The following is a 21,073-nucleotide window of genomic DNA, read 5'->3' as shown; positions in this document are numbered from 1 at the left end:
GCCAACATGAGGGCAGCTGCTGCTCACAGACGCTGCCCCTGAAGCCTTCCCGCTTCAAATCCTGGCCATGGAAACCCAGCCCACAATCCCAGAGAAACCCCACACAGATATGCACAGCATCACACCACTTTCTTCCCAAAGAGCAGCTGCCCTGGAGAGGCTGCCAGGCCCTGGGACAGAGCAGATGCTGGGACACAGGGCAAGAGATTGTGTTTGTCAGTGCTCCTGCTCCACGGCCTTGGCAGTGTCCTTGATGGAGGGGTAGCTGCTCTCCTGGTCACGGGCAGCAGAGGAGAGGGTCCAAGTGTCACAGAGGACAAGATCCCTGACCCTCAGACTTGAGAGCAACTCGACAAAGCAAGGGCAGCCTTACAACTAGGGGCCATCAACAGGGACATCGCAAACAAGTCCTTTTTTCTTTGGGAAGGCCAGACAGAAAGATTGGAGGCATGAAGCAAAATTATTAAAGACCACCACATGGCTCTAAGAGACAGATGGGACTCCTGGAGACATCAGCAAATGCATGTCTGGTTCAGATAGGAAGGACTGAAGTTATTCCCAAATAACCCCCTTCACACAGTACATAGAATATCCTACAATGTCACAGACCTTGGCAAGTACTGGGATTTTGTACAGCCATATGAAATTCTGCCTAATTACTTTCTTTTTTCTAAAGAGGAATTTGGGAAGCCCATCTCCTCTCCTCCTGCCCGAGGACTTGATATGCTTCATTGTAGCTACTACTTCCATAGGCACCCAATTCATGTATCTTCCTTATTTAAGTCCTCCTTTAAGCAAGAGTTAAGCCTTCTCAATAATTAATAAAGTTGCCTTAAATTGCAGAAAGTAACATTCAAGACAGAGCCTTTCTCTTGCTACTGTATGTAAAATTTTAAATAATGAAATAAAACATGATACTTGAAGATTGTTTATTTTAAATGGTATTCTGAAATTTGTGGCTATATACAAATTTTCCAACTATGAAGTTTAAGATTGCATGGTGACTGTCTTCACAAAGTAAGGCTGCTCGGTCGGTGATATCAGAGCTGATTCCATTGAAGTGGGATTACTCAGAGTACAGGATGGCTTCAGGAAGTTGTAATCCATGAAGGCACCAACACCAAAGGAGGGAGGCCTTCCTACAGAAAAAGCTAATCAAGGGTCCCCTGAGTTGCCATGGGACCTTTGCTGAATTTGAGAGCATCACCAGCAAGGAAAGGTCTGAGTGAAACCAGTGGTCACTGTGGAAAGGCCTTTACACTGCACTCACAGCCTGGAGACACTGCAGGGGCTTTTCCATGCCTGTCTTACTCCCTGTGCTTTATTCCTCACTCAGCTGGGACAGTGACAGGAACAAAAAACACAGAAAAAGGAAAAAAAAACAGCTTATGCTACTATGGTAGTTTAAGAGTGATCTTTAGAGACGGGATCTTTTTAGAGATAATTAACAAGCATGAACATGATTTATGTTAGTGCTGAAACATCACCTTAGTTTCCAGACACAGGGATGGGATGAAATCTTTCACCCCACAGCCAACAGACAGCAAGTCTTCACTTCTTGGAATTCCCATGGAAGAGAGATGAGCTACTTACTGCCTCCTCTTGTGTTCCCCAATACTAAAGGCAGAAATATACTTCATGAGTTTGTTTTATACACAGACAATTAAAAATACAATTTAGTAATGTTTCCCATTAGAACCTTACCCATAGCACAGTACTGAAATCAGTGCAACAAAATGACAGGGAGGAGTATTTACAAGCATATTGTATTGTACCAAATTTGCAAGACAAGAAAATTCTAAAGTGCAAAGTAGTCTCTATTCTACACAGACACAGGGATCCACTTTCCTGCTCGTTGTACAAACAACTACCATCGATACAGACACACCAGGGATCCATGCTGAACACCCAAGTGAGCACAGGCCATCCCTAGGCTGACAGGCAAAACTTCTCCCTCTACTAAATCCAGTGGGAGGCAGACATCAGCATCCAGGGGCCAGGTTTAGTCCCTCGGCTGTAGGTGTGTCACAGGCTGGATGGAGAGTAACTACTGAAAACCCAGGAACACGAAACATAGAAGAAGTGCATTTAAATACATGGAGGAAGTGTATTTAAATACATGGAGGAAGTGTATTTAAATACATGGAAGAAGGTATTTAAATAGAAATCCTACAAAGAGCTTAATGGTTTGGTTTATAGTAGATTAAAGACAATCAATGCTTTTCTTAAAGCACAAAACAGAGGGCCCAGCACTCTGTATTTTATTCAGCTGCAGTTCTGCCCTGCTTCAGATGGGGTACAGATTTTTAAAGACTATTTACACCAACAAGATTTGCAGGCTTAGCCATGAGAGCCTCTAAAACCAGAGAGAGGCCACAAAACCAGGCTCTTGCAGCATCAGAATATTAAAAAGTCACCGTTCAAAATACTTCACTCTTAAAAATTACTAAAGGGAGCTATAAGAGAAGGAACATGGCTGCTGGGTTTCCAGATTCACTGGAACTCCCAGTTCATTCGCCCATATTCTTTAGCATATTGGACAGTTAATCTATATCCTATTTACAGTAATTCCTGCTACTACCCAACAAAACCAGAAGAGAAAGCTGCTCATTGCCTCACAGCTCTCCCTACTTTGCAAACTAAACAGTTTCCAGCTTCTTATTTTTTGGCAAAACCATCCAATGTTTGCCACAGGATTTCAGCTACAAGTAAACAAAGTTTGTCTTGAAAAGCAACACGTTAAGTGAATTAGTTTGTTCCATTATTCTATTTTTAAACTACTACATCATATTTACTGAAGCAGCTATGGCATAAAAGGTTACACAGCTAGGCTTAAATAATGTCATCATCTGACACAATTCACTTGGTTATGCCCCAAACTATTTACAGTGAACTTGATTCAGACAAACTGCTCGATTTGAGAAAGTGTCCAAAGAATTCCGAGTCCATAAAATAATCTTTCCTACCAAGATGTTTGGGAACGATTCAGTCATGATGTGTTAATTTGATTTTAAGATGTTCCTCTACTGGAACCCACCCATAGGTAAAAGCTGCATTGGAAATGAGGCCCAGGACCTACATGAGCATCAGCAAACAAGGGTATGTCTGTGCCACAGTTTGTAGCAGATGGAAGGGAAAATGAGGGGAGGAGGGAAAACAGGATCTGGTCTACACAGAAATAAAACTACTTCAGTTGAGATGTGTACATATTGACAAAGAATTCTGAAAAACAATGAGTAGCTAAAAAAAGGGTGATGATGAAACTGAGTTAACTGTATCTTGATCCTTAAAGGGTGCAGGCTGAGCAAATGTTGATGACTACAGCTGGAATACATTTTTAGAATTAAAATCTATATAAGAAAACTAACTCCACACTCCACTCTGGCAAAACCTAAGCTGTCTTTTAACAGTGCAAGAAGTCTAATGAGTCAGCTGATCAAGTTAGGAACAGATTTGAGTAACTCTTCATGAAACATACCCCAGGTCCCTGTTCAGCACCAGAAGAAATGGAGCCTTTTTAGGTATATATTCTTGATACTCATTATCCTCTAGGCCCCTGCAGAACAGAAACTTCTTCCAAAGAAATTCAGCTCACTTTACACTTATTTTTGTGTGCAGAACTGACAGAAAGAAAAATCCATCACAGGAAACAAGGAGGTCTGCGTTTGATCAACCCACAACAGCCAGCATAAAAAGTCTCTTTGCCTTTTGTATCAACGAATTTTGTAATTTGGTCCAGTATCTCAGGAAGTCTTGAGTTCCCTATTAACCTCCTCAGCAGCTTTTGTTCCACAAGCCTTCAAGGAATTACACACTTGCTCTCTAAGCTAGGAGGCTCCAAGCCCCATGAAAGATTTTAGAAACACTGAATTACAGCACGGTGGAAGGTGAACAAAGAGTACAAAGTGAGGAATGTGTTTACAGTTTACATCACAGTAAGTGCATTTGCCATCACATTTGCTGGAAGGGTGAACATTGTCAGGCTGCTCAGTTTCTTTCTCAGGCAAAGAGAAGTGTAGCAACTGGTACCCAGGGATTGCAAGGCTCTCACTTCAACTCATACATCACATGCCTTTGCATTTGCAGCAAATCAGAAAGATGTTTTTGTTGTCATGGGTGTTTTGCAGTGCTCAGCACTAAAGAATGCTGTCACATTTTCCACAGCAGGCAGAAATGGAAGCAGCAAGCTCTACAAAATCCTTTCTTTCGCAGCCTTGACTAGGCTTGGCCTCTGGCAAGTTTTCTTCAGAAAGAGCTGATTTCAGTGCAATACTGCAAAAGCTGAGAAGCAGCACTGTTTACACAGGGCACAAAGGAAATCCAGAGCCTGGCTTCTCAGCTGTGCCACCAGCTCTTCAGCTCATCTTTCCTCCCTGTTCTCCTGACAACTTCTTATAGACACTACCCAGATGGAAACACAGCAACTTACTTCCAAATCCATTACCTTAGCATGACAGCTTCAGGAATTCCAGTGCCAAGAGATTTGAACTGTCTGCAGCCTTCAAACTTAACAAAGCTTTGATGATTCAAAAACACGGAACAAATGACACAGGGATCCTTTGCTTTTAAGCACTTCCATATTGCTTGCTGCATCCCTTTCAGATACATTTTGATATTAAGGGATTTGGATTAAAGGACAGACAAAGCTAAGGTACCATACTACAAATTCTGATATAAAAACCCTAATCTATAGAGGAAAGAACAAAGACAGAACATAAATTGTGCTCCTGTTATGCAGAACTTGAGGTTTCCCAAGTTCTGTGCAAGTCCTGTGAAATACCACAGGAGTGTTACAAAGCAAACCCAGATTTTTTCCCCCTCACTACAATTAGGTGAATTGGACGACAGGGGCTAAGCCTGAATGACAAAACTTGAATAAATATAACTGTTTATGCAAACTTCTGTTTGCAGAACTGGAAATAATACAGCATAAAAGGTAATGGAAAAACCCTCAAGCATTACAATCATGATACTTCCTTTGCTATATGTGGGTAAAATTAAACCCACAAAAAGAAACTCCCTAGAGGCACAATAGGAACATTTAAGCCCACTCATTCTGATATCCCACTAAAACCAAAAATAAGTCAGATATAAATAATCTCCTAGAAATCCACCACATTCTTAAGCAAGATAGACACATATTAACAAAGGTAAATTAAATTAGTCTTCTAAATGGAAAAAGGAGAATCAAAAAAAGGAGATCAGAACTAAAGCCCCACAGTCCTATGAATAGGAGTTTCAAAGTGAATTCAAAGCACTTATGGCACTTAAGAAATCTGGCATCCACTGTCTTTTTGAGGCTTTATATCTGGTTCCTTCAGAGGTTTTACCTCTTCATCTGGTTTTGGTTTAGCCTGCAAACAAGAAAAAAAAAAAACAAACAATACACAACTAAATACCACAAGTACAAACCACTGTGTCTGCACAGCATTTATGCACAGCTAACTTTACATGTTATAATCTAATAGTCCCCTCTCTTTTCAAGGCTGAAAACTTTGAGTAAGCCTCAAGCAAGAGGGAAACGCCAACTGTTCTCTGTTTCAGCATCCTTAAATGAATCTTTCTGTAAAAAAGAATCTCTCTCTAGCATTCATTCCTATAATGTTACAGGACTTAGTAAAAAATGAGCTGATTGTCCAGATGCTGCCAGTGTGGCAGAGGTTAATTGACTTGCCCCTGGGACAAGAGAAGGATGAGCTTAGGGGGTAGCCTTGTGTCTGCTTCCCACACTGAGCTGGGGAATATTACAGAAGAGCCAAACCAACTCTGTATGATACACAGAATAAAGGCAGAGGGAAAGAACAGCACATGGGATTATCTTACAGCATCGTCCTTTGGCCTCTTGGTGAGATCAAATGCTGCAACTGTTTCAGGAGTCCAGTGTGTGTTCAAGGCAGGAAACTCAAAAGGAACAGGCTCTACTAAGCCATAGTTTGCTTTCAATTCCAGCTGGGGAGCCTCTGCTGGCACCTTCTGGAAATAGCTGGAACAGAATACAGAAATGTATTTAAAATACAATGCACCATCTCTGCAAGTCTTGTTTGCAATTCTAAACAAAACAATCTGGGTTTTCACAGTGGCAAGATCTGCTGCTCTCTTCCATTTCATTAAGGCCCTGCCTAACATGCATCCTGCCAGCAAGGTTCACAAGAATAAAACCAACTCCTTCTTAGTACTATTGTTTGTTCCCTAAGTGTGGCAGGTCGTGGGTTTTCTCCTACTTAATAACCATTATTCCCAGTGCTTCAATGCAAAGAACATCTTCTGTCCAAAAAAACCCCTTCAAAATACAAATGAGGATTTAAAGTACTTCCCAAAGGTGAAGAGGACAGTTCTCCTAAACAGTCTTAAATGTGCCACAGTGGATGATGTCAACACAGCAGCCCCCCAAAGACTGGCTGCAGGGCAAAGCCTGACTCGGGGTGTCCCTATGCCCTTGGCAGGCCAGCAGGAGCTCACACACTCTGCCTCGCCTGCTGTGCTGCACAGAGCCCTCCCAAAACAGTCACTGCTTTCTCTTCCCAAGTTTTGTTCTAGAGGGACATGGGTGTGTTGAAATCTCCAATATGCTGCTGCTTTAAGCTCTGACAATGGGTATTTGAACCAAAGCAGAGCAGAGCATTTTTCTTCCTGTCTGCAGTTCACTGTGATGTACTTGACCATCCTTTCCATTCAGTCAGTTCCCCTATTATGCAGGCCTTTAGATATCACAAGAATGGAAATAACAAACCTATTATGGAATACTAAATCATAACAGGAGGGAAGGGGAGAAATAAATGAGCAAAAGAACTCTAAAAGACAAACTGATCTTTGCTATTTTCAACTAAAATAAAAACTTGGTATTTCCAAACCCTTTTTGGAAGGATATTAATGAACAGAAAGTCCTATTTACAATATTAACTATCCTTGGACTGATAAAGCTTCTAGCACTCTCAGCATGATCTTCACTGAAGGCAGCACCATGTTTTGACTTCCCTGCTAGCAAAGCTGAATCACCTACTGGTGTTCTCCACTTCCCCTCTGTTCTCTCTTGTCTACTAGATCCCAGAAGACAGGAAGGGAGCATTAGAGCAACAAAGCAATTTCTGCAGATTTTCTCCTGTGGAGAAGGAAAAGTAACTGGCTAAGGAATGAGGGAAGAAAACTGCTCAGCCTCTCCAGATGTCAGTTCAACCCACCCTGCTGAACTGGCACAGGACACAGAGTGGGACAGCATAGACCCACTGTAAATCTGCCAAGAGAAAATAATAGAATTGCAAATTTATCTGTAAGTTACATGCCATGCCCTTAAGGAATGCTACAACTGGAGAGTAAAATTTACCATCCCATCCTGAAATAAAGGCAAATGAGGTAATAACACTTCATACAGAGTGCTGTACCAACCACAAATTACTTACATAAATCCATTCTCTCTCTGGCATTTTTCTAGTGTGTTCTTAATCAAACTTCCTAATTTCCTAAAGAAAAGATGTCCAGAAGGTTTGGCAGTAGTCCCAGGACCTTTGGTTTCTCCATATTCTTTGCACAATGCTTCAGCCTTGGCAAAAACTTTGCAAGAAAGGAAGGAAATAAAAATTATTTACATGACCCTCTTAAATCATGGTTCTGCTGTACAGTGCTTCAGTCTCAGAAGACACCAGAATCCAGTCAGGCCTCTTTCTTCTTAGAAACAAAACCAAACTAGCTCAAAGACAGCACTTGCAGCCAGTATTTACTGCATCCAACAAGTGACTAGGAACAGAAAAAGAAAAAGATAGCTTTTTGAGTGGGAAGATGCAGGAAAGCATTCTTATGTGTGGGCCAAAATGCAACAATAAGCCCAAGAACTGTGCCTTATGGTAGGGAAAAACAGAGGGTATGAAGGTGTCCACACACAGCTGATGCCAAATCGAACAATAACCAATATGGAGTGGGAGAAGAAGCATTTTTTTCTGAACAGTAGAACTGTATTTGTTCTACTCCAAGAAATCCAACTTAGTTTGTTCTTAATAAATTCTTGATTTATTTTTAGAACTAATTAAAGTTCCTGCTTTGGAGATTTGAGAGTTTTTATACATTGCATTAAAGTTCTGCAGTGCAGGCCATTGGGGTAGAGCTAGCTTTGAAGAGAGAGGACTGGGCAGAAGACCTTGAACTGCTGCAAACGTGCCTGAATATACCTTCCAAATTATTAGAAAAGGGGTAAGTTACTGAAACCTGTTTAAAAATAAACAATCATGATCTAGACTTACTATTTAACCTCCAAAGCAGAAATGGCTGCACTACTCTAACATATAGACCAGAAAACAGGATGACTAGACTCAAAGCCAGTCTTTAAGCCAGGCTGAGAAGTGAAGATGAAACTTGCTGCAGCACTGTTATGAAAGACAGTCTTTGGTAAGACAAAAAAAAACAAAACAAAAAAAACCAAAAAACAAACAAAAAAACCCCACCTAAAACAAAAAAAACCCAAAACCAACAACCCAAAAAACCCAACCAACCAAAAACCCAATTAAAAAAACAAACAAACAAAAAAAAAAACCAACCCCAAACAAACAACAACAACAAAAAAACCCCACACCCAAAACCACAGTATTCAAAAGTGTGCTGGATTTCCATCAGGTGACAGATAAAATCTTTATGGGAAAGCAAATTAACAAAATACAGCAAAACAGAACAGGCATGGCATCACCACACCCCGTACTCCAGTCTCAACCACACTTACATTTTTCTGATTCCTGCAGAGATCTGATTGCTTCCCCACATTTATCACTTGCCAGCAAAGTCTGGCCATGGTAGCAGTATGCCTGATGGGAGAGGATAAAATCATTACTGGACACTTCCTGCACCAATTCCCTTCTCCTGCTCCCTAGAGCAGCTGCAGCTCTTTGAAGCTGCCCTTCCCTGCAGGTAGTTGACAGCTGGGGAATGGAAGTCAAAGCAGCACTCCCTGAACCAGTAATGCAGTTCAACATGAACACTGAATCAGAACCATGAACTGAGCTGTCTCAGGTGCAGCCAGGAGTACCTGAGCTGCACGAAGCTGTTTGAGCTGAAGCACCAGCACACAGGCCAGTCCCAGCTCTCACTGCAGCAGTGTGCAGCACCAAGCCCCAGCACAGAAAGAGAATGAACCCCAGGCAAGTTTACAAAGCTAAGACTGAGAACTAAAACTACCTGAACACTCAAAAACTCCATCTGTGACAACCATCACTGAATCTGGAAGAGATGAGGTGTTCTGCTGTCTGAGATATTTTGTCATAGTTCAAATAACTTTTCCACCCCAAAAAGTCCCATTCCTTCACACCTTAAAGGTGCTTAAAGGTGGTATTGTATTCCAGTGAGAACTGAATTCCTATTATCTATTATCAGGAGTTGGGTTGAACTAGTGAATACAATAGGTGAAGGAACAATCCCATCAACTAATGCCTATCTTGTCCCCCTTCCTTTAGTGTCTGTTCTCACAGTACAAATCTAACCAAGTCTACCATTGCCCAGATCACTCAAATTAAAAAAAAAAAAAAAATTAGAAATACCACAACTCTGACCCTCCCTCACCTCTCAAACTTGCTAATAAGGCAAGCAGCTCTTAGCTACAGGTTCAACCTAAGAGAAAGACAATGATGTAAACTGCTTAGCTTGGGCCTTTTGTACAGTATAAAAAAGACAGATTACAGGCTGTGGCAGGCTACAAGACAGCAGATTGAGCAGCTAAGGATCTCAAGGGCACTGCAGCACTTGCTAGGAGATCCATCAGGTAAATACGGAGAGCTCTTGGAATGGTACCTTTTGGTACTTGATGCAGTTTCATTCAGGGCCTTCAATAAAGAAGCTCAGCTCTGAACTGTGCCTAGGCTCAGACTGTGATGTAGATAACAGAAATGACCATTATGCTCAACCTGAATAGCTTCAATTAAAGATCTGTGATCACAATAAATCCACACTGCTGCGATTTCATTTGGCTCCACAGGAACAGTTCTAATGTCACTGACACTGCACAATTCCTCTTCACAGGATGGGAAGAAAGCCAAGGCAATACTCAGCCCCCATTCCCTATGCAGCCCTTGGCAGACAGACAACAAGCTGTGACTGCTGCCACCCAAAGTACTTACGTAGGCCATATAGAAACAGCTCTTCAAGTTTAAGTACTTCCTCCATTTACCTGCATAGGTTGGATCCAAACTGGATAAGGTTTGATCTGTAAACAAATATGTAAAGTTATTCTTAAGACATTTCCAAAAAGAAAAACTCTGAACACGTTAAAAGACCAGAATTCTTCAACTTAGCAATAGATCCTAACTCTAAAGTATCCAGAAACAAGGGAAAAAATTACTCCTGCAAAAGCACAGAAAAACTAGGAGAAAACCCCCAAAAATATGCAGCTATCATGAAGTTGTCCCTAGAATCCCTGAAACTGCTGTCCACTAAGTCTGGATGGCTAATGTTGCAAGTACTTTTAGGCAGCATTTCAAAGCTTGTTCCTAGTTTAAGTTCCAGTAGTGGCCTATAGTGTGACATTAAAATGTTCTCCTGACTCTCAATCTTCTGCACTTCTCCCACTTGCCTCAGTAAGCCCAGAGATCAGCTTAATCTTCTGGAAGGTGGAACATAATGAACCCACTCCACTCTCCATGCTCTGCATCATGATCTGCTGCCCACAGGCACCTAGAACACACTCCAGTGACATCAGGCCATTTGTCTGCTGCTAGTCTGTCTTCCTTCACTAATGTTTCCTACCATCAGCTACAGAAAAAGATCCCCACAAAACCAAAAAGCCTTATCAAAATACATGCTGATAACTGAAGCCTTAAATGTGCTAAATAGAAGGTAAGTACACACTCCACACCCACGGAGAACAGCGTTAATATTGCAATTTATGGGTGGGTGAAGCATATCTGCTGGCACGAGTGCATAAACCCAGTCACTAAGGATACAAAACAAGACACTCACCAGCTTTTTGGTAGAAGTTGGCTGTTTCATAAGCAAGAGCAGCTATTAGGCCTGGATTGTGCTTCAGCTCAATAGCCCGAGCAATTGTCACTGAAAAGAAGTTCCACATCATGGTTTAAGTTTAATTGAAATGTCCCATCACAACAAATCAGCAGAGGCATTTAGGGTTTTAAAACCCATGCATGAACAGAAAATAGATGGTGTGCAGTCAAGCAAACAGCAGAATAAAGACAGATTGTTTCTTGGATACAATGATTCCAATTTAATAAAAAAACTGAAGGAATGTTAGCCTTAAGATTAGCTAATAAACAGAAGCTGCACATATTTTAAAGTAAAGGAACTGGGAATTTATGTTAGGCAAGCGTGGTGGTGAAAGGGTTGCACGAAAGGGGAAAATAAGAAAAAGGAGGAGTGCCACACAGAAATTCTTCTGAAGTGAAAGATACTCCATATTATAATTACCAGACTGATTTTTAGCATTTTCCTTCTATAAGTGTAACGTAATTTTCTTTAAAAGCAACCTGCCCCACTACACCATAGTACTTCAGGAGAATAAACAAACCCATGGCCTTGCTGCCAAGCAGAATTCATGAGACATCAGTGACCTACAAAGAGCCATTTCCCACACCCAACCAATGCATATTTGAAGATACCTTCTTGAGCTTCAGCTTGACACTGTATGATGTAGGAGTCTAGAAGTCGAGCTTCTAAATCCCTTCCCTTTTCCACAGGTGTAATCAATTTTGGAATGTGACTTTCCTAAATACAAAGAAAGTCTCATAGTTAGTTTAGCCTAATACCAGTGCAGAACAAGTCTCTCATTCCTAAATGGATGGGACACACTGAGTGAAGGTCCCAAGACAGCACTGTAGCTGTAACATGACATGGGCAGACAGACAAACCACTCTTCCAGTGCCATTGGGAATGAGCTGCAGGGATTCAGTGGTACCACAACACACTAATACCCTTCTGTTGCCTGTATCATTCAGGTGGTCTCAGGTATGTGTGTATAGCAAAGGCCTCTCTCAGACAAAAAATCTAGTATTTGGAGACACCTCAAAGAACAGACAGCAAAGAAAGTCCTTCTACCTTCAGGTGTTTAAAAATCCCAGCTGCTATCTTCAGGCTGCGGTGCACGTCTTTTGCTTCATCTTCTGTTATACTGAGAAAATAGAATGAATCAGTAAAATTACAATTAGAAAGGGCCTCTAAGTGTCATTTAGTGCCACCTCCTGCTTTGGGGAACCACAGTTGTCAACAGCAGATCAGGTCAGTTATGGCTTTGTCTACACAAATCTTAAATCCTTCCAGAATCAAGAGTCCACTAATTCCTAAGTGACCTGTCCCATGGCTGTGCTACCTTTAGAGTAAAGGGGTTTCTCACAGTGTCCAATCATGAAGTAATCATATAGAACTTGCTTGAAAAAAAAAATATAAGATCCCGTGATGACTCTCAAGTAAAAGGTAATCTCAGTGTTAGAAGCCAAGGATTTAGAAGTCTGTAGGGCTAAATGTCAGCAGAGCTGTGATTTTGAGACTCTCAGTTTTGCACCTGGACATTTAGAGGGGGACTGATGAAGGGTTTATTGACAACTGACACTTTCTCTCTATCACAGTCACATGGTACTACTGCATTTGGTTTACAGAGGCAAGAAGGGATTGAAGTGCTTTTGTCTAAAGACCAGCTGCCTCCTGGAACTCTGTCTGAGCTGGACATGTCCCACAGCAGGCAACCCCCAGAATCTGCTCCATCTTTGGTGGAGTATTGCTGCAGTAGAATTATTAAGAAAAGAACACCACTTACTCTTCTTTTCCAGCGAGTCTTGACGCATATTTTGTGTACCATAGAGCTACATTAAATCCCATGGAAACCAGTTCAAACACTGCATCCTGCTGGGCACTAAAGAAAGACAGACAAAATCCCAAAAAACTTAATGCATTCAGTTTTGTTCTCACATCTCTCTCTGCTGATAGTTCACATAGCAGAAGTCAACATTTCTCTCCATAAAACATTTTTCATTTAAGATGTCAACAATTTCTAATTCAGAACCTCCTACTTACTCAACTACCTGAGAGAGACTTCAAATTTTTTACTTATTCCCTTTAAGAAGTCATAATTAGAATCTCCCACATTCAGATGCCCACCCTTCTCTTTTGGGAACTTTTATTTTAAAACTGTAACTTGAGATTTGTTTAGCTTTGGGTGTGGCTGACATTTTTCCATCTCTTTTTTTTTTTTTCAGTTGCACATTTTGTGGAAAGCCTTGCCATGGAATGTCCACTTTAAAGTTGTACAACTAAGTTAATAAGTCAGAGTCTGTTACAACTCTCTCAAATTAATGTCATTGCAAGTATTTATGTAACTGCAGACAAACAGCATGTGCAAATAGCAGAGAATTTCAAAAGCTAAAAGCAGAGTCTTTGAAAAGACTAAACTTGCAACCACAAGCTCAGCATAGCTTAGGAACTAGCAAACCTTTTAAAAAGAAAGATGTGGGAGTGGGAAGAGTAATGCTGGCACAAGTACAAGTGTGTATGACCGTGAGAAAATTAGAAGAAAGTCCTAATCAACAGATTTTCTTCCATGGGGAATAAAAGCTTTGAGGAGGTCAAGCACTTCTAGCTAAAGCTTGACAACTTTGTAGGTGTGGTTATACAACACAATTACCACCAATAGCAAGAGACAAGTGAATAGTTCAGAAGGTTAGAGATCTGTATTCCCAGTGGAAACAGAAGATTTGTTTGATTGAACCAAGAGGACATGTATTTGGAGCTTCAGAGGACAAGAACAAAATCTGATCTTCAGCAACACTGGAACCTCCAAACACACAGAAGTTCCTGGTCAGGCAATAGTGCCAAATTAAGTTTTAAATTGCAGTGAGCAGTTTAAAGTGAGTTGACCATGGCTCAACTCACCAATACCCTCAGGCTCTTCTTTGGACTGCTCTAGCCAACTGCAGGTTCAGTTTGTAGATCAACTGAGACCCAACAGATCCTTCTACCATTACTGTGCATTCTCACAGCTTTACATAAAGGCCACACACACTTCAGAACACCTAATACAGTACAGCAGTTACCAAAACCAACACCTTTTTACAAACTACTTTGTGCTGAAGACTTTGTTCACTTCTGTTTCCCTTCAGGCCTGTGCTGGCACAGGTGGATGTGTGTACCAGAGCAGCAGAGAGCAGCTGCACACCCTGCACTCAGAAAAGCACACGCACCTCGGGACTTGTCCTTGTAATGTGTCTGTCCACTTGAAATTCTGAATATATCTCAACTTGCACTCTTGGGAAGAGTCATCCAGTGAAAGGATAAAACCTGTGGAATAATGAAGCAGGCAATCTCAAAGTAGGAAACAGAAATAAGTAATAAAGGAGATGGACCAATAAAATACAGGTATAGATAAAGGAATATTTCTTGCTGAATACCTCAAAACCCCATGTTACTTCCCAGGGCTTTTATTCCTCCGTATCTTGAGAATAAAATGTGGAAAAAAAAATTGGCTACTCCAGGAAACTGCTTTCCCAGAATGTTACCAACTCAATCCTGAGAATCTTGACTGCTCAAGGCAAACCTGGCAGATATCTGCATGTCCCATATGGTGACAAGTTGGGAGTGGGACTGGCACAGGTACAGGATGGCTGAGGTTGTTCAAGGTGAGTGAGTGGCTGTCTCTCCTACCATAGTGGCAACCAGGAAATTCCAGGAAAATCTGCCTGGTCAACAGGGAGAGGAAAAAGGGCTTCTAAGCATGGGCTCACCTAGTCATCATCTGTCTCCAGGACTACAGGAAATTGGTTCATTATGTCCAGTAGCCAAGAAATCAGCAGTCAGTGGGATGAAGCTCATGCTACGGGATGTTCAAATCCCGGCATAGGCAGGCTCAGGCATCTTTTAGGGAGGTTGAAGAAGGGCCTTGGTCTGATCAGGTGTTACAGACTTTAAGAGGTCAAGAGCTTGCCATAGCAGCTACTGGGGCTACACCTGTCAGTGTGTCACATGTCTATAAACACAGAAAATACTTGTTCTTTTCACATGCAGAAGATTTTAATGGCCAAGCATGATATTTTCCTGAAGAAACTCTCCAAATCTCGGCTGTAGCAACCGGGATTCTTATCTGACCATTAGATGTGACATTAGCCTACACCCTGCCATGGGCTCACTAAACCAATGTTTACTTTCTACAGACTGGAAGATCCCACTTTTCATGAATCAGCTGATTGCTGAAAACTCAGTCCTAAGGACCTGGATGAGAATCTGACTGCTAAGAGAGAGTTACCAAAGTATTGGCAGAAGGAAGGTTTCAAAGGAGTGTGTCAGCACAGGTGAACCATCTACCAAAAATGCAGACACCATGCTAATGAGCACCTATATATATGCATACATCTAAGACAAGCAGCAGTAGAAGGTAAACTTGCAACAAGCCTATGGTCTAGTATTAGACAAACCAGCAGTTTACACTGAAGAGTAAATGATTTCAACTGATTAACAAACTCAATTTGTACTTACGGAGCAACTCACCACCACCTAAGAGACAAATACAATTTTTTTCCTCCAACAGAAAGAAGAATGAGGTTAAAGGCAGGAGGGCAGGGCACAGAACCCACGAAGACACTCCCTTTCCTGGGAAGTGCAAAGCTTCTTTACAGGAGATCAGCACAATTCACATTCTGAGAAGTGCCACTAAAACTGAACTGATACTTCTCTTGATGAGTTAGTAGTACTGCTAATAAACCTCCCTACCTTGCAGGAGTGAGAAGTACAAGTCAGCTGCATTCTTCATCATTTCTGGATTACAACTCGAGTCTGTGAACAGCTCCAACAGCCGCGTTCGAGACAACCGCAAGTCACTAAAGGAAAGGAGAGAAATAAAAAAAAGAAAAATAACCTCTAAGAAATCCTATTCAAAAATGTGCTAATACAGAAAACTCTTTCTCCTCTGGACACATATGACTGACTCTTTACCACAATCCATTCTGGACACACAGCAGTGGATAATCAGTACGCAATCTATTGTTCTAACGCTGACTGAAATAACTGTGCCTTTACCTACCAAGAGGTTGGGTGCACAGAGGGGAAAGGGAAGTAACAAGCAGGAACATTCTTCAACATTAGAATTGGATGATGAGATGAAGAGATAAGAATAGATCTGCAAAATAAGCTGAGATCCCTTTCCATTAGATTCTTATCCACAAGAGAACAGTCAGGCCTTATCCACTTATGGAAATTAAGCAATCTTTTGCAAAGGAATGCACAGTCATCAGAAAGACAATGAAGTGTTTGCACTGTTCTAATTGGCCTTGCTGTGCACTCAGACACTCAAAAACTGGAGCATTCATTCTCTGTAAGCAAATGCTCAGTGTTAGCAGTGTCTTACTGCCTCCCTGCCTATACATCTCTAGTCATCTTCAGCTCAAAAACTGAAGAGCAACCATTACTTTTAAGGATGTCCCCCCCAAACTGTAAGAGGCAGAGTGAAGCCATTCCCAAGTGCACTTACTTGCAAACCTTTGTTGCAGCTGGAGTGGTGGCTACCCCATAATAATTGAATGAAACGGGAGCTGTAGCCTTCAGAGGGTTGCGATGGAACCAGTGGGTCATTTTCTTCCTGTAACGTTGTTTATGCCAAACCTAAGGAGTGGAAAGGAAAGAACAGCTGCAGGAACACGTACAACTGAGGTGCTGCACATGCCCTGCTCCTCTGCTCACAAAAAGATACTCCAAATGTAAACAACTAGGCAAGAAATTAATTTGAAATTAATTTCTTTTCTTTTCTCACTTGAAACGCCAAGTTTCCATATGCCTTGTGCTCATCAGCCATGTGCTTAGTGTCAGAACTGCACTCTCTTGGCTTTCTGAGGCAGCTATTTTAAGTTAGGCAAAAAGCTACCACCTACTTTGCTCTATGTGAGCACACACATTCCTAGGGAAAAAAACCTCCACATTTGTTACTTCATGCATAAGGCTGAACATACCCGTAAATTATATGAAAAGTATCTCAGAATCACAGAATCAACTGGGTTGGAAAAGACCCCTGAGATCACTGAGCTCAACTTTTGACAGAACACTCTCATGTCAACTAGACCATAGCACTGAGTGACACGACACATTCCAATGTTTAACAACCTCTTCTGTGAAACAATTCTTCCTGCTGCCAAACCTGAACCTCCCTTGGCACAGCCTGATGCCATTTCCTCTCATCCTGTCGCTTGTTACCTGGGAGAAGAGGCTGATCCCCAATTTGCCACAGCCTCCTTTCATGGAGTTGCAGGGAGTGATAAGGTCACCCCTGAGCCTCCTTCCTCATTTTCAGGCTAAATCCCAATTCAGTGAGATCATTATACTGTGGTCCGTTTGTGAATAGCTTGTACTTGGGAGCCTTTGGTATAAATGAACCTGCAACCACGGATGCTGACTGAAAACATGGATTTATTTACATGCGTGTATCAGACCTGGAAGGTTGGGAGAGCCGAGATAAACGCGACTATCTCTTTCCTCCCGCTTCAATTTCGGCAGACGAGTACAACACAAGCATTGCAGCGAGTTTTACACCAGCACTGCGGGGTGAGAGAACATAATGGGGACATCCGGAACATGGGCAAGGCCCTGCTGGGTAAAAGGTAAAGCTCCTTCACCGTGAGGACAGAAAAACTGAGAAGCGGGTTGTGTGCTCTCCTCCTCAAAGGCTTTCCAGACCTCACCGGACAAAGCCCCGAGCCCTGGCGTGACCTCGGAGCTGCCCCTGCTCTGAGACCGGAGACCCCCCAGGCCTCCATCACCCTTTCGGAACCCCTAAAACTCATGCTTATAAAACATTCTGCAGCTTTGCCGAAACAAACCAACCAAACAAAAACCCCAGACCCAAGAAGATCTGCCTGCACTGATTCCCTGGCACTGTCCAGATCCTCCCGACCGAGCAAGGGGCTGGTTAATCCCCTCGGCACCTCTGGCGCCGTGCTCATCGTGCCGGGGCCTCTCGGGGCCCGCACCCACCTGGGCGGTGCTGCTGTCCCCGCGGTGTGGCGGCCCGGCCCGGACGCTCCTGAGGCCGGCTCCCCGGGAATATCCCGAGGCCGCTCCCCGAGGGGCTCCGGAGGCCGCGGGTCCCCGGCCCGGCCCAGCCGCTCCCGGCTGTGCGTCACGTGCCCGCCGCCGCAGGCAGCGCCAGCCGAGCGCCGATGGCATCGCCCCATGGCGGCCGAGCGCACCGACCCCGCCGCCCCACCGGAGCCCCGGGGCCGCCGCTGTCAATAACAACAACAACAGCCCCGCGCCTGCGGGGCCTACCCCCGTGACAGCGCCCGCCGGTGAGGCCGGGCCCGCAGCCCTCCCGCGGGAAGGACCTCCGAACGCCACCAACACCGGCGGGAGCGGGGACAGCGGCGAGCCGGCAGCGGCACCTGCCCTCACGGAGGGGCGAGAAGCGCCCGCGGTGCTGCAGGGGGGCGCCGGGGCTTACCTGGGGGCGGGCCTGCGGCGGCGGCACGGCCGGGAGCGGCGGGCGGGGCGGGGCGGAGCGGGGCGGCCCCGCCCTTGGCACGTGACCGGCGCCATGACACGTACCGGGGCGGAAGCGGCCCTGGCCTCGGTAGCGATGGCGCGGCGGGCGCGGCCGGCGCCGCCTCCCCGGCTGGGCTGGGCGGTGCGGGCGGGAGGCGCCGCCGCGCTCGGGTGTCCCGGGGCCGTGCCGGGCGGGGCGGGGCTGGCGGGAGCGGCCGTCCGGCGCGGTGGTTGCCCCGGCGCGGGGTGAGCATGGTGCCCTAGCGCTGGGGCTATGTCGGAGGCGGCCCGCAGCCTCCTGCAGCGCTGGGGCGCCAGCTTCAGGAAGGGCACCGACTTCGACTCCTGGGGGCAGCTGGTGGAGGCCATCGACGAGTACCAGATGTGAGTGCGGGCCCGGCGCGGCCCCGGGGGGAGGGAGCGGCCCGGGCAGGGCAGGGCAGGGCAGGAGGGCCCCACCGGGCCCAGGCCGCGGCCCCCAAACCCCGGGGCCCCGCGGGTCCGGCCCCTCCTCAGGGCGCGGGGCCGGGGCGTCCCTCGGGGCCACCGGGGCGGGAGCCGCCGTCCTGCTCTCTGGGGAGGGCGGCCCGGCCGGCGTAGGGCTGGGGGCAACCTGGTCTAGTGGAAGGTGTTTCCCTGCCCGTGGCAGTGGATGGGACAAGGTGTTATTTAATGTTCTTTCCAACCCAGACCAGGCTGTGAAAAGGGGCTCATCAGACCCTTGTGTGTTGTGTCTCTGATGGTACCAGGGTGGGAGAGTGGGGAACCTGGCAACCCCAGTCAGGTTGGCTGGCACAAGATGAGACCACACCATCCATGAATCCTTTAGCGGGAGAGGGGTATCGGTTACAGGGCACTGATGATGGACTCCTTGGAAACACACCTGGTACCTTCAGTCACATGTTCTTCCTTACTACTCCATTTGCCAGGACAGCGAGAGTTGTTTCTTCGTGATTGAAGTATTTCAGGCGAGGCTTCTCTTGGTGAATTTTCTGGAAGTTGTCAAGAGGGTTTGCACTTGTTCGCCAAGAAAAAGTCAGCTGAAGAGATGCTCCCTGAGGGATCTTTTAGCACTGCTCAGGACTGGTCAAGCTGGGTTACCACACCAGCTGCCAGTTCAGTTGTCATTCAGAGTCACTGATCTGCTGGCCATGTACCATGTGGTCAGAAGAGGCTGTAATCTCATCATTTCATTCACTCACCAGGAAGGATGATGCAAGTTCAGTGATTTGGAGTTTGCTGATGGCCTTTAGAGTAGGGCAAGCTGTTACTCTACAAATTTTGGCAGAGAGATGAAAAGAAGCTCTCTTCCAGATCTGTATCTCGGTTAAAAAAAAAGAATCATCAAGAAGTAAAAGAAGATATTTTTACTAACTGCCCTTATGTGGATGTCTACAGGGAGTCCAGTAGAATCGTAATGCTTTAAACTGTCTGAGCAGTGAGTTTCATATAACGATGTTTCTTTGGAATGGGAAGTCTTTGGGCTCTCCTTCTGGCCTCTCTGCATTGAGAAGTGAGGTCACTAGACATTTGCAGACAGTCCAGTCTGAGAACTGAAGTGCAGCTTCTGTTGCCTTCCCCACTCTGTTGCTTGTGTCGGACAAGAGCTGAGGTGATCTCCACACCCTGGCTCTGTTCTGACCTGAGGGCAGTGTGGTGTCTTTGTAAGGAGGCTGTGGAAGCTGCTCTTATCAGTGAGTTTCTACGAAATACTTGTTGGTAGATAAATTCTGTGGTCTGAGGAGTGAGTAGAAAGGAGAGAGAAGATCAAGGCCTTACAAGGAGACACTTCTTAGGGAGGAGCAAAACATTTTCTGTGTTCTTTACCCTGTATCTTTAGCAGGTAAAATAATAACATTATCAAGCTGTAGGACAGAAGTTGCAAACAAGCAGCACAGGGCAAGATACTGAGCTGTAGTTCAGGAGAGACATTGCAGGGTGGGTTGATGGTGTTGCCTTCTCAAAGGCACCCTGAGATGGGATGAACAGGTGTGATGCTGTTCTTGTCCAGGTGCTGGGAACACCAGCAGGGTCTGTGCTGATCCACACAAGCATCCTGGAGAGAAGCTGCTTACAATGAGCTTGCTGATGCTGAGAAAGCTTGGATTTGGGAAAAAAATCTAAGTCATGATGGCTGCTGATGTAAAACACAATTATGTGCCTCCTGTGTCCATCTGCTCAGGTGTTCATGTTACCCCTGGAAGTACAAGAAGCTTGGTACAAAGATTGGCCCTCAGTCATTTGGAATGCATTATTTGGATTAGGGTGGGGGTTGTTTTGTTTTAGTGACAAACAGAAAGAGGGTTGTGTTAGTGATGCTTGCAGAGATGTCAGTGCTGTGATGCTGTCTCTTGTGGGTGGCATATTGCTGCTATGGTGATCTGTCTTCTTAAATCACTACTGTAAAATGCCCTTTCTCTGTGTCCTGTGTATCACTGGGCAGGGCAGTAGGCAAGGAGTGTACTTTTGGGTTCAAGCATGTTTTATGCTTTTTGTCTTTTCTCAGCCCCAATCTGTCTCCATTTTTCAAGTGGGACAACACAACTAAGTTATGCAGTTACCTCATCCTGTTTGGTTGTGTTTTCCCTGGCGAGAGTTAAAACCTACAGTGGTCTCAATCAGTCTGAACATTTTTTGAGAG

The 21,073-nt window shown here is 44.5% G+C and overlaps 2 protein-coding genes across 4 annotated transcripts in view; one reads left to right on the top strand and one right to left on the bottom strand.

Annotated features, from left to right (window-relative positions):
• Positions 1–915: 915 nt before the first annotated feature.
• Positions 916–18,435, bottom strand: BROX (BRO1 domain and CAAX motif containing). 2 transcript variants are annotated; one of them, XM_083856705.1, is made up of 13 exons: positions 18,392–18,435; positions 16,433–16,563; positions 15,676–15,782; positions 14,154–14,250; positions 12,734–12,829; positions 12,019–12,091; positions 11,583–11,688; positions 10,930–11,019; positions 10,092–10,177; positions 8,705–8,786; positions 7,398–7,548; positions 5,824–5,983; positions 916–5,354 (listed from the first exon to the last, which is right to left on the bottom strand). In XM_083856705.1, exons 2-13 carry the CDS (start codon positions 16,531–16,533, stop codon positions 5,268–5,270), a joined length of 1,236 nt encoding a protein of 411 aa, XP_083712831.1. In that variant the 5' UTR covers positions 16,534–16,563; positions 18,392–18,435; the 3' UTR covers positions 916–5,267. The 2 variants fall into 2 exon arrangements, with proteins under 2 accessions (XP_083712831.1, XP_083712832.1); XM_083856706.1 differs by lacking the exon at positions 18,392–18,435 and adding an exon at positions 17,926–17,984.
• Positions 18,436–18,644: 209 nt separating this feature from the next.
• The window catches only part of AIDA (axin interactor, dorsalization associated), a 29,889-nt gene continuing 27,460 nt past the window's right edge, over positions 18,645–21,073 (top strand). For both annotated transcript variants that reach the window (XM_083857464.1, XM_083857463.1), the window contains exon 1: positions 18,645–18,816. In XM_083857464.1, coding sequence (XP_083713590.1) covers positions 18,707–18,816 — 110 coding nt within the window. In that variant the 5' untranslated portion in view covers positions 18,645–18,706. The remainder of the gene's footprint in view (positions 18,817–21,073) is intronic.

This window comes from Zosterops lateralis (genome assembly GCF_965231275.1).
Source record: "Zosterops lateralis genome assembly, chromosome: 3".
Taxonomy (NCBI): domain Eukaryota; kingdom Metazoa; phylum Chordata; class Aves; order Passeriformes; family Zosteropidae; genus Zosterops; species Zosterops lateralis.
The sequence above is the reverse complement of the archived record's forward strand: the minus strand, read 5'-3'. Positions and strand labels throughout refer to the sequence as shown.

Excerpts from the sequence above, each read along its gene's own strand:
- BROX (XM_083856705.1), bottom strand. The coding sequence starts at position 16,533 with ATGACCCACTGGTTCCATCGCAACCCTCTGAAGGCTACAGCTCCCGTT. Across the intron at positions 14,251-15,675 it reads GTACTTCTCACTCCTGCAAG|GTTTTATCCTTTCACTGGAT; the intron begins GTAGGGAGGTTT and ends ATTATTCCACAG. Across the intron at positions 8,787-10,091 it reads GCTGTTTCTATATGGCCTAC|GCATACTGCTACCATGGCCA; the intron begins GTAAGTACTTTG and ends CTCTCCCATCAG.